Raw genomic sequence first — 13,561 nt, forward strand, 5'->3', positions numbered from 1 at the left:
TTTTTGTTTTGTTTTGTTTTTTTGTTTTTGGTTTTGGTTTTTCAAGACAGGGTTTCTCTATGTAGCCTTGGCTATCCTAGACTGGCTTTGTAGACCAGGCTGGCCTTGAACTCACAGTGATCCTCCTGCCTTTGCCTCCCAAGTGCTGGGATTAAAGGCGTGTGCCACCACGCCCGGCCTAATAAATGATTTTTTAAAATGTACTTTTATACTAAGCCTTCAAGAAAGGTAGTAGCCATCCTCTAACTTTGCTCTACATAAGTACTTTGTTGAGTGCTCTAGCTTTCAGGTCGTAGTATAGGAATTTCATAGTTTCCAGTAAACCTTTTTGTATAAGGTAAACCTTTTTTAATAAACTCTAGAATCAGCCAGGCGTGGTGGCACTGGCCTGTGATCCCAGCACTCCGGGAGACAGAGGCACAGGCAATTAGATCTCAGTGGTAAAGAGCACTAGCTGCTCTTCCGAAGGACCTCCATTCAATTCCCAGCACCCACGTGGCAGCTCACAACTGTCTGTAACTCCAGTTCCAGGGCATCTGACACTCTCACACAGACAGACATGCGAGCACATAAAATTTTTTAAAAAGAAAAGTTATGGACAGACCCAGGTCCTCTGCAATAGTAGTAAATGTGGCTAGGCTTCATGAACACCTTTAATCCCAGCACTCAGGAGGCAGCAGCAGGTAGATCTCTGTGAGTTCAAGGCCAGCCTCATCTGCACAGTGAGGTAGACTGCATAGTGAGACCCTGTCTCCAAAAATAAAAAAGAAAATGTTCTTAACCATTAGGCCATCTCTCCAGACCGTGATTTAACTTCTTTGGTAAAGGCTTATGAAGACGGCTTCTTCTTTTTCTATGAGTTTTCTCTCCTTCAAGTAATCATTCCATTTCATGCCAATGCTCACCCCCGTTAGAGAACCCTCCTGCAGTAGATGTTTTCCCCCTAGGGAATTTCATAACATTTTGATCATCATCTTTCTCCTCACCCAACTACTCTGAGATCCTCCCCCACCTTCCTACCCACCCAACTCCATGTTCTTCCCTGTAAAAATAATTTTAATTTAAGAGAAAGAAAGAAAGAAAAAAAAAAAAGAAAAAAAGAAAAAAAAAAAAAAAAAAAAAAAGAAAAAAAAAAAAAAAAAAGAAAGAAAGAAAGAAAAAAAGAAAGAAAGAAAGAAAGAAAGAAAGAAAGAAAGAAGGCTGGAGAGGTGGCTCAGAAGTTAAGGGCACTGTCTGCTTTTCCAGAGGTCCTGAGTTTAATTCCCAGCAACCACGTGGTGGTTCACAGCCATCTATAATGAGATCTGGTGCCCTCTTCTGGCCTGAAGGTGTACATGCAGGCAGAGCACTGTGTACATAATAAATAAATCTTTTTTAAAAAAATAATAAAGCCAGGTGTGGTGGTGCACGCCTTTAATCCCAGCACTCAGGAGGCAGAGGCAGAAGGATCTCCGTGAGTTCGAGGACTCCGTGAGTCTACAGAGCAAGTCCAGAACAGCCAGGGCTACACAGAGAGACCCTGTCTCGAAAAACAAAACAAAAAACAAAACAAACAAGCAAACAACAAAACCCGTGGTGTGGGCCAACTACTCCTGAACATGGGTGCTGCTGGAATTCCACCTTATCTTTTGACACACGATCTCTCACTGGGCCTGGAGCTTAGCACTGTTCTGACTTGCCTGGCCAAGCTTCCCTTCTCTGCTCCTCCCCACAGCACTGGGGTTATAAACACAGGCTACTATATTCAGCTTTTACATGAATACAGAAAATCCAAAGTCAGGTCCTCATGCTTGCACATAGAGCATGTGACCCACTTTACCCAAAGTAGACTTTTTTCAATCTCATCCAATGACCTTCTTTATTTCTGATAACTTGCCCCCAACTCAGCTTCGATACTGCCTGCCACTCACTCTCCTTGGAATTGCTGTCAGCATTTCTACTCTTAGACTTTCTACATCTCTTTATGTTTAATCTGTTTGTCTATATATGTAATGTGGGTTTTTTGTAGACAGCATATGCTCTAGATCTCGTTCAATTGATGCATTTAAACCGTTAGTGTTTAAAATGGTTACTGCTATAGTTGGAATAGCACTGAGCCTGGTTTATAAATCTTCTGTTTATTTACTGTGTCTTGTTCTTGTTCCGTCACTCTTTTTCTGCCCTCTGCTATTTTAATATTGTATATGACAACACTTCTACCCTTCTTTAGCATGTATCAATTCTATTTCTTTATGTGTTCTATGGGCGTTGTTTCAACCTGCATGTCTCCACACCAGAAGAGGGCATTCCACTATAGATGGTTTGGAGGCCACTATGTGGTTGATGAAAATTGAACTCAGGACCTCTGAAAGAACAACCAGCCCTCTTACCCTCTGAGCCTCAACTCTAAGCCCCTCAGTTCTATTTCTTTATAAACTTTTTTAGTGATTACATTACATTTACAACCAGTTCAAGTACTAGTATGGCCAGTGCTTCTAGGCCTTTTTTTTTTTTTTTTCCTCTCTCTCTTTTGGCTTTTCGAGACACAGTTTCTTTATGTGTAGCCTTGGCTTTGTAGACCAGGCTGGCCTCGAACTCACAGTGATCCATCTGCCTCTACCTTCCTGAGTGCTGGGATTACAGGCATGTGCCACCACCTCCTTCTTAACTAAAATCAAGTATCAAATAATGGCATGCCCTTTCCCAAGCAGTACAGATGCCTGCTGTTTCTCCCTCCTATTCGCTGTAACATCTCTGCCTAGAGTCACCAAGTTAGTCCTATTGTTACCTTGAACAAACTGTTACCTTTTAAATGAGCTAAGAATAAACACACATGCACACACGATTTTGTTTTACTTTCACTTATTCTTTCTATAAAGCACTTGTCCTGTCTTTATGTAGATCTGAGTTTCTGGAAAGTAAAAATCCAACCTTCTTAGTTATTTTAAGTATAATACCGTATCTAACACTGTGCTTTCATGGTCGGTTTCCAGAAGTGATTTATTTTACACGACTAAGACTTATTTCCTCTTAATAATCAGCTACTCCTGTCTCGCTCTACCCAGTTCCTGGCATGCTCTCTGCTGCTGCTGTGAATTTGCATATTTTATATTCTTCATTATAAGTGCGCACGACCTTCCTGCAGAGGCCGGAGAGAACAGCATACCTTTGAACTAGAATGACACCAAGAGCCCCAAAACATTATTCAAATGCAAATCTGGGGCCAGGGGAATTAGCTCTGTCTGTAACGCCCTTGCCTTGCAAAACTAAAGACCTGAATTTGAGCTCCGGACCCCACGTGAAGAAAAGAGAAAAGCCTGCGTTTGCAGCTGTAGCGTTGAGGACACTGAGGCAAGCTCACTGCCCGCCAGCCTCACCTTCTCAATGTGGGTGAGAGAGACAGCTGTCTCAAAAGAATGAGGAAGAGAAGAGGGGCGTGGCAGCACACGCCTGTAATCCCAGGCAGAGGCAGGTGGACCCAGGCAGAGAAACCCTGTCTCCCTGTCTCCCTGTCTCGGGAGAAAAAAAATGAAAACAATGATGGACAGCAATGCCTCTGTCCTCCGAGTGCATGTGCATAAATACAAATCTGGTTTGATGAGTAAAATGGGTTTAATGGGGCTTAATTATTTAATAATGAACTGGGGAGGGCTGCACTCACCCTCAATCGAGTTGCCAAACATGCCACCTTCCTGCCTTACCAGCCTCCTACTTTATATTGCTTTAGACCAATTAGTGCTTCGACCCTCTAATACAGTTCCTAATGTTGTGGTGACCCCCTCCAAACCATAAAGTTATTTTGTTGCTATTTCATAAGTGTAATTTTGCTACTGGGTTGTTTTTGTTTGTTGGTTTGGTTTGGTTTTGGTTTTTCCAAACAGGGTTTCTCTGTGTAGTCCTGGACTCGCTTTGTAAACCAGGCTAGTCCAGAATTTACAGAGATCCTCCTGCCTCTGCTGGGATTAAAGGCGTGCGCCACCATGCCCGGCTCATTTTGCTACTGTTAATGCAGGATATCTGGTGGTGTGATTGAGATCCACATGTTGAGAATTACTGAGACTATAGTGGAACCTGGACTTAGTGCGCCACCTTGTGACCACAAATGGAAACACACAAAACCAAATTGGGGAAAGTTAGATATTTTTTGTTGTTGTTGTTTATTTTGTTTTTGCTTTTCTCAGACGGGAGTTTTCTGTGTATCCCTGGATGTCCTGAAACTCACTATGTAAACCATGCTGGCCTCAAACTCCTGCCTCTGCATTCAAGTGCAGGGGTTAAATGCACATTTCTCCATTACTTTTTTTGAGACAGAGTCTCACTATGTAGATTTGGCTGTCCTGGAATTCGCTATGGAGACCAAGCTGGCCTCAGCTCACACAAATCCTCCTGCCTCTGCCTCCCTCCAGAGTTCTGGTGATTAAAGGTATGTGCCACCACACACTAAATGCGTATTTCACCCTTTCCCTCCCCCTCATCAGAGATTCTGCTGGTTTCAGCAAACGCTGGCTGATAAGAGAAAGCAGGCTTCAAAGCATCCTACAGATTCATGTGTCATTGTATTGAGGACCAGGAATTAGACAGATTCCCTGATAGGCAGACAGAGGGGCCAGAACTAGGTAATAAAGATAGAGAACTTCCAAAAAGCCGCTGGCTTCTTCCCCACCCTCCTGGGCTTAAGACAAAACCCTGGAGAGCTTTTTTTCTCTTGCGCCTGTAGGGCCAGCTCCTTGCTGGTTGGTTGGTGTTCCTTCTGTGTTTAGGAGATTAATCCTGTATCAGATATATGACTTGCAGATATGGTCTCAAATTCTGTGTATTCCTTTTTCTTTTTCTTTTTTTTTCCCCCCTTCTCTGGGTTTTATGTTTGAGGTGAGAGGTTGGGAGGGTTGGGGGTTTTGTTTTGTTTGGGGTTTTTGTTTTATTGGGTTTTTTTTTTCAGGGTTGGATATATGCCGGGCATGGTGGATACACAGAGAAACCCTGTCTCGAAAAACCAAAAAGAAAAAAAATTAGTTGTGTGAGTAGGTTTATTTTTAGGCTCTCTGTTCCATTCTACTGGTCTATATATCTGGGGAGATTTTTGGTTTGTGTGTGTGTGTAGGTTTTTTGGGGGGGGGGTGTTTTTGTTTTTGTTTTTTGAGGTCTCTCTGTGTAGCCTTGGCTGTCCTGGACTCCTTTTGTAGACCAGGCTGGCCTTGAACTCACAGAGGTCCACCTGCCTCTGCCTCCCGAGTGCTGGGATTAAAGGCCTGCACCACCACTGCTTGACTAAAGACCAGTATTTTGGTCATGAGATGAAGCATTATATTGTTGAACTGTTTACACTGCATCACTGCGATATAGAAATAGAGAGCCGGGCGTGGTGGCGCACGCCTTTAATCCCAGCACTCGGGAGGCAGAGGCAGGCGGATCCCTGTGAGTTCGAGGCCAGCCTGGTCTACAAAGTGAGTCCAGGATGGCCAAGGCTACACAGAGAAACCCTGTCTCGGAAAAAAAAAAAAAAAAAAAAGAAATAGAGAAAGAAAATCCCCCAAATTGGTATAGAATCACAAAAACCCACGAGCCAGAGGAATCATGACAAAGAATGAAGGTAGAGATGTCACCTGATGGGAAACTATAATTGAAAAGATAATCAAAACAGTCTAACACTAGTATAAAAGCCAGACATATGGTCCCAGAGAGATGGCTCCAGGGTTAAGAGAACTTACTTTCTCAGAGGACTGGGATTCAGTTTTTAGCATCCATATTGAGAGGCTTACAACCATTTGTAATTCCTACTCCAGGAGCTTTGACACCCTTTTGTGGATTCCATGGGTACCAGCACATATGTACACACACACACAGACACACACACACACACACACACACACACACACACACACGCAAAATCAATAAATCAAAACAGCTGGGCCGTGATGGCGCACGCCTTTAATCCTAGCACTTGGAAGGCAGAGGTGGGTGGATTGCTGTGTACCACAGAGCTATCCATGTGTGTACTTCATTTGGAAAATTATGAATTAAAATTTGGTTGATTTATAGGTGGATTAATAGTTTCTTTTTTTTTTTTTTTTTTTCCCAAGACAAGGTCTCTCTGTGAAGCCTTGGCTGTCCTGGACTTGCTTTATAGATCAAGCTGGCCTCGAACTCACAGAGATCCATCTGGCTCTGCCTCCCGAGTGCTGGGATTAAAGGCGTGCACCACCACCACCTGGCAGGTGGATTAATAGATCTCCTTTTACTGGTATACAGTAACCACCCAAAGTGTTATTCTGCCTTTGGCGGTTTCTTTCAGATACATTGCCTTTTTTCTGATTGACTTATTTATTTATTCGTTTTTGGATTTTCAAGATAGGGTTTCTCTGGGTAGTGTTGGCTGTCCTGGACTCACTCTGTAGACCAGGCTGGCCTTGAAATCACAGAGATCCACCTGCCTCTGCCTCTGCCTCCTCTGCTGAGATTACAGGCGTGTGACACCACGCCTGGCTCTTTTTTCTGATTTGTAGTAGAAAAAGCAGAGACGAAACTAATAGTGCCTTACAAGAAAGCAGAAAACCACCAACTTGTGTAGCTTATAATGTTCTTTAGCTCCTCTCCTCACAGAAGCTTGGTTCTTTTTCTTAGACCAGAAGATCGATTCAGAAGTTACTAGAATGGGAAAATAACAGATTATACCACAAGGTAAGACATTTTAGGCAAATAAATGACCTGTTCATGTTTACATTATCAGACTGAAAAAGTAACTAGTCCGTACATTATTCAGAAGACAAAGGAACAGATTCATGGACTACACCTCAGTTATTAGGGTTATTAGCATGCATTCTTTTTGTTGTTGTTGTGTTTGTTTGATTTTGTTTTTCGAGACAGGGTTTCTCTGTGTAGCCCTGGCTGTCCTGGATTACCATTGTAGACCAGGCTGGCCTTGAACTCACAGTGATCTATCTGCCTGCCTCTGTCACCCGAGTGCTGGGATTAAAGAAGTGCACCACCACCGCCCAGCGGGGTATGCATTCTAGATATGGGTTTCAAAGTGCTTTTTTATGGCCCAAAGCCTAGATTGTGGTTTTAGTGATGTGTTGAAATGTAATTAGCCAAAGATGATTTTGTTTTAATTCTTAACAAAGTTCTTACCTTCTTAGCTTGCTTTGCACTGGAAGTTGACTAAAAGGAAATGTGAAACTAGCAATATGATGGAGTATGTAAGTATGGAGCTATTTTCATTATGTTCTTTGGATTTCACCCCAAGTGCAATGAGTTACTATGTTCACCACCTGTTGTCTGTGCTTTTTAACTTCTCAGCCAAAATTTCTGTCAGTTGGGGTACAAAGACCACCATTCATTTTCTTTAGCTTTGTGGGCAACCTAAAGTATCTTGGAAGCCTAGTCTCGGAGCCTGTGCTCAGCGGACAATGCTGTACACCCGTCATTTCTGTTACCACAGAACTGTAACATATGCTATACCACAAACTGCAACATATGGCAGCGAGAACAGCTGCTGCCTAGCAAAACACACCGAGGTGCAAGCTTGCCAAAAAACTTATATTTGGAATTGACTTTCAGTTTTGGACTCATATCACTAGGTGTTTTTTTGTTTTTTTGGTTTTTTTTTCTTTAACTTGGCTGGCATTTAACTTGGAGTGAATAAACTATTGAATGAATAAAATCTAATTAAATGGATTTGAATATAGGCTAAAAATTTTTGCTGAAAATCTATAATCTTGCTGTATGTGGTGATACACACACACACACACACACACCTCTCATTCCAGCAGGGGCGGGTGGGTTGCTGTGGGTTTCAGGTCAGCCAGGGCTACATAATGAGACCCTATCAAAAAATATTTCAAAAATGCACAGCTTTTTTCATAAAGCATAAGACCACATATGAATAATATGATGTATTCATTCCAAACTTCCAGAGTTTATCACTAAACATTCAGGGGCTGAGACTATAGTGCAGTCAGAAAAGCACTTGTTCAGCATCTAGAGCCCTCAGATTGGTCCCCAGCACTGCTTTACACAGGCTGCCTGTAATCCGGAAGTTCATGGTCATCCTTAGGCGGGAGATCCATCAGACTGCCTTCACCATGTAATAATAGACGTGGCTCACACCTTTAATTCCACCTCTTAGAAGCAGAGACTGGTGCGTGGGTACATATCTTTGAGTTTGGGGCCAGCTTGATCTACATAGAAAGTTCCAGAAATCTTGTGAGCCTTTCTGGAGTTCAGCTGTTTTATAGCCAATCCGTTCAAGCAACTCATATTTCATAAACAACTTACAAAAATGAATAATCCTCAACTAATATTCTCTGCTTTAATTAAAAAATAAAAACAAACATTTTTTTTCTAATCAATATAAAGAAGTTTAAATCTCTTCTTGGCTGAAAAGAATCGGAGATATAAAAATGTAGTAGAGCTTGGCTCTCAGCAAATAGCTGTCATAAATCAGGCCGTAGCAGCTGTTAGGTCTAGTGGGTAGGCTGGTCTGCCAGTTGAGTTTTGTCAGAACTTGTGCTTAATTCTTTGAAGAACCATTTTGTGTATGTCACTCACCTCCTATGATGCAGGGTAAAAATACAGTCCTGTGGGACTCAACTAGATTTTGGGGCTTATGTAAATTAAATGAAGACTATTTCGTCAATATATTCTTTTCTGTCTTTATTTTACAGGTAATACTAATAGAATTCTTACCAAAATACCCCATATTCCGACCTGACTGAGGAGTTTTGTTTGGTCACTTGTGTGTTATCTGTCATTTCCTACCCTTAGTGCCTTGTAGGTGATCTTGGAATGGAGACGGTCTCCTTTGCTGTTTTCAGTTTATTCTTCACAACAGTAGAATATTCTTCTCACTCTTATTTGTGTTGATTTAAGAAGACAATTTGCACATCCTTTTTGTTATTAAATGAGGCTTGTGTTTTGCACTCTCAATTTTTAAATAAACACACAAAAACATATACACGTATATATAGTTGACACTAAAAACACCAGTGCTGGTGTTTTATGAAACAAAACAAAAACCTTGTTCTGAGCATGCTGCCTTATGATTTTCATACTCACTGTTTCTAAATATGCATCATTTTTCTAGGCTATTTAATGCTCTGTAATCCCTTACTGGACACACCCAAATAAGCTTTTGGTAGCTTTTAGAAATGGTTTTACTCTGCTTTTAAAGAACATGCAATTAATAACGCTGGTTTCCTCCTGCACTTTGCTAAGTTGTCACTTATGTTAGTGGATAAAATATTTAAACTCCTAATGATTGTAAATATCGTCTCTTCGCATAATGTAAAATGTGGTATGCCATGGTTTACAGAATGTATTATTACTCTCAATGTATTGCCAACAATTCCGCGTAGATTTTAATATGAATGAAGTTTGCAAGTCCTTTTGAATGTAGAGACCTTTACCATGCTGTTTTGTGGCAAAGCCAGAATGAGGATGTTAAATTTCAGGTGCGAGGCCAGACTGCCCTTCCTTACAAGTGGATTAAAATTGAAATCATTTTCAGATCTTTTGCATTACATCGGAGACAAGAACCTTATTTTCACATTTAATCCACTGGCCTTCATTTATCTCCACTCCACCTCCCATAGTGTTTGACATCAAGCGCATCTTATGGCCTCACCTGCTCTCATTCCCTTGCCCTTATATGTCCTTTTCGTATGAAGATACACAGAATTCCGGTCTTTAAGTGTCTTGATAGCCAGGCTCACACCTTTCATCCCAGCACTCGGGAGGCAGAGGCAGGCAGATCTCTATAAATTTGAGGCCAGCCTGGTCTACAAAGTGAGTTCCAGGACAGCCAGGGTTTTTACACAAAGAAACCCTGTCTCAAAACACAAGCAAAAAAAAGGGGGGGTTGTCTTGACAAAATTTTGCCTCTTGTCAGGTATCAAGACCTCCATGAAAGCCATGGCTTATCCTCTTGTGAGGTTCCGGTGTTCTACATTGAGAAAGTGCTGAGAAATTCTGCCTACATAGTAGGCCTGCCAGGATTGATAAAATAGGCTCAGCCTTCTGCCTGAAGATCATTTTTAAGCATTTAGAAATTATTAATGAGGAAAAAGTAAATTTAGATAAAATTGTTTTCATTTGTAAATTGGCCACATGTTTTGATTGGTACGTGCATCTTTCTCTGTTTTCTTTTCACAATTAAATTGAGTGAGATTACCACTCTTTACTACAATTTAAAATTATAATATAATAAAGGTTTCATATCACATAAATTCAACTGCAAGTGAATGCCTGTATATAGGCATTGTTTATAATTTACATCGACTGGTATACAATCTCTTTGTCCTTCTACTCTTAAGTGCTTTTAAGTAAGTTCATCCTAGTGAACAGAACAATCATACAAGCCAAGCTTTTTTAAAGCACTTTTAAAAGTTAGACTTAATCTGAAATCCTTAGTCCTTGACCTAAGGAAGAAAGATACCCTGTTTGATGTGTGGTTCTAATGGTTTGCACAAACACTTTTGGAGTCCTATTCCCCCATGTCACCCAGCCACCCCAAATCTCTAAGTCTAATATATTGTGTATGCCTGCAAATATGTTTGCCTGCTGCAAAACTGAAGGTGTATTTTTATAGACAAGAAAGAAGCTTCTGAAAATGCATACCCAATGTCTTGTTTTATAGCTAAGGTCAGGGAAAAATATATCTATGTTTTATGTTCCAGCTAATGTCAACAAATTTATGCTTCATACTGTGATGTTTTAATACCAAAATTAATTTCCATCTTCATACAGAATTTTTACTTCTGACTGGTAAAATAATTTCTTGTAAATGTCAACCCTCAGCAATCTTCCATTTTGTTTGTCACCTTAGAATTTGACCAAATGGTGATTAGAGTAATTTTTTTGCCATGTACATATCACACTTCATTTTGTTAAAAACAAAAAAACAAAAACAAGAAGTGTAATGAATTGTTTCCATGAAACAAATATTAAGATAGGAATAGATCGTATCTGGAGGTGACCAAGTATAATTCAAGTTACAATAGTATTTGTCATAAAAAAAAGAATGTGACACAGTATGTCAATTCCACTTGAGCTACTCACTCATAAGTGGGTTATTTTATTGTTCAGTATGCTGTTGACTGATCGTAGTTTCTTAAGCTACCCAGAAAACAATCAATTTTCTCTTTTCCTTTCTTCTTATGTGACTTTTTTTTTCCACACTGGTTTCCCTTAAAGGAAGGTGATTAAAAGCTGGGTAGTGTGCATGTGGGGAAGAGGCTCTTTTCTAACCTGACAGAATAAACCTTGGTTCCTAACCCCTCCCCGACAACACTTTTTTTTTTTCTATTAGCCTCAGGATAGAGTGAAACTCGTATTTTTCTATTGGGTTAGCCAAGTATTTCAAGAAAGTTATTTTTGACTGAAAAATTAATTTTGTTGATACATGATATTCCTTTATTAAAACTGCCATGGCAGTTTTCAAAGGAAAAGAGTTTAAAAATAACCTGTTTTTGCCAAAGCATTTAAATCTCACTAGGCTTTGAGATTGCAAGTTAAAAGAGTTATTTTTGTGTCGCATTCTGAAAAGCCTGGCATGGTGGTTTACACCTTTAATCCCAGCACTCAGGAGGCTAAGGCAAGAAAATTGCTGTGAATTTGAAGCCAGCCTGTACTACATGAGTTCAAAGCCAGCCTGGGCTACAGAATGAGATCTTGTCTCAAGAAAGAGAAATGGGGGTGTGGGGGTTGTCTGTTACTTCTCATTTGATCCAACTGGTCATTTTAAAGCTTATCTAAAAGGCCAATAGCATCTATATTATTAATAAAAGTAAAGGCGAATGTCATTTGCAGATTAACTCCAACTCAGATATGTCCTCTACTCGCTTCCCCTCTTACCCCGTGTTCATTTAGGAAAGAGATTATTGTAACTTGAGACCTAGATGGGAAAGTGCCTTGTCTTTTTCAGAGATAACATGGTATGTGGAAGGAAGCAGAATGAATAAATTAGTAATTATTAGAAATTATTATTTTCAACTAACCATGATAGCATCGATTATTATATTTTTCTTATGTAAGCCCATTTACATATCTGCCAATCATATATATTAATGACAAAATATCACGGAATACAATTACCAGTCACTTAGAAATTAGCGTGATTTTTTTAATGCTAGTAAGCATAGAATTTAACATGGTTCTGGAAGGACAAATGGTCTTTGATTGAAGACCCTACCAAAACACACTTAAGAATTGAATGTCCGACAGGCACAGTGGCGCACACCTGTAATCTCAGCACTCGGGAGGCAGAGGCAGGTGGATCTCTGTGAGTTCAAGGCCAACCTGGTCTACAAAGTGAGTCCAGGATAGCCAAGCCTACACAAAGAAACCCTGTCTCAAAAAAAAGCCCATATTTCTTATATTAGCATGACCTATGAACACTAATATCTCAGAAAATAAACTGTATTCATGCCTAGCATTGTCACTTTTAGTGAGAGTTTGATAATTTTAGGAATGTTCAATAACATTTATAAGTCTAACAACAGTTAAGGATTTTTAAATGTCTGAGACCTTTACAAATCATTAGCACTTTTACTTTTGCTTACAGGTAGGCTGCCACCTAAAATTTAAACCACTACTTAAACATGAAGACCCCAGATAATATTTCATTTGCATTTACTGTATTCCTAGGCAAATACAGACATTATACTAATCTGATTAATTGGAACAGTTTCACATAGCGGAAATATGTTTTATTAAATTTACAGGAAGTGTTCAATTCATTGAAATTAAGTCCAATTATGCCTATAAAAGCCTGCTTCTTTAAAAAAAAAAAGGTCTATTTTACAACTATGAAATCATTCAGGTTCCCTTGAGTGGTGAACTGTTGAGAAATTTTTCATGGTAAAGAATAAGTTTATTAATACTTTCATAAACTTAATAAGTTTATCATATACTTTGTGAGCTAAAAGCAGTTGAAGGATATCTATAAATATATCCTTCCGTGTGTGTGTGTGTGTGTGTGTGTGTGTGTGCGCGCGCGCGCGCGCGCGCACACGCATGTAGTCCTTATCTCGCTCCAACTTTTCCTTACCTGATTCTGAGCCAGCCTTTTTATTTTGATGATGGCAACCTGAGAATATGTTCCATTTTCTGTGAATTTTGTCAAAGTCAGACTTAAAGAAGAAACAGTCTATCTACTATTGTGAGCCCCAGGCAAGTTGACCTAAATTTCATGTCAGTGATTTTCATTTGTAAAAGTAGAGGGTTGAACCTTGAGCTGGACAGAAAGTGAGAGCTTTGCTAACATGCTGTGGTTCTGAGAAGCCCTAGAAAAGCTTCACTGTGCAGAGTGTGAGACTGGTTCTGCTCAGGTCTCCACTCGGTGGAGAGTTGCAGTGCCTTGCACACAGTTTGAGTTCACTTTGCTGGATGGCTGCTAGTTGATACATGTTACTAAAAACACGCTCCAAGAATCTGATGCCTCGTAGACCTTATTCGCTCTGTGCTGATTAAAGTGAATGTAGCTTCCCTAGGAAGTGAGAGCTGGGATCTCTTGTTTTGCCATACGGCCTGTGACTAGGCAGTTGGTATCCAGGCAAGAATTGTAGGTGTGACAGGAGCAGACATG

At 40.2% G+C, this 13,561-nt stretch overlaps 1 protein-coding gene across 1 annotated transcript in view; it reads left to right on the top strand.

Moving 5' to 3' along the window:
- Positions 1–9,559, top strand: part of Chic1 (cysteine rich hydrophobic domain 1) — a 38,525-nt gene extending 28,966 nt beyond the window's left edge. Inside the window, exons 4-6 of the mRNA XM_051141577.1 lie at positions 6,601–6,657; positions 7,116–7,175; positions 8,643–9,559. Of these exons, the coding sequence (XP_050997534.1) occupies positions 6,601–6,657; positions 7,116–7,175; positions 8,643–8,693 (168 nt within the window). The 3' untranslated portion in view covers positions 8,694–9,559. The remainder of the gene's footprint in view (positions 1–6,600; positions 6,658–7,115; positions 7,176–8,642) is intronic.
- The last annotated feature ends 4,002 nt before the right edge of the window (positions 9,560–13,561 follow it).

Source organism: Acomys russatus, chromosome X (genome assembly GCF_903995435.1).
Source record: "Acomys russatus chromosome X, mAcoRus1.1, whole genome shotgun sequence".
In the NCBI taxonomy this organism is placed as follows: Eukaryota; Metazoa; Chordata; class Mammalia; order Rodentia; family Muridae; genus Acomys; species Acomys russatus.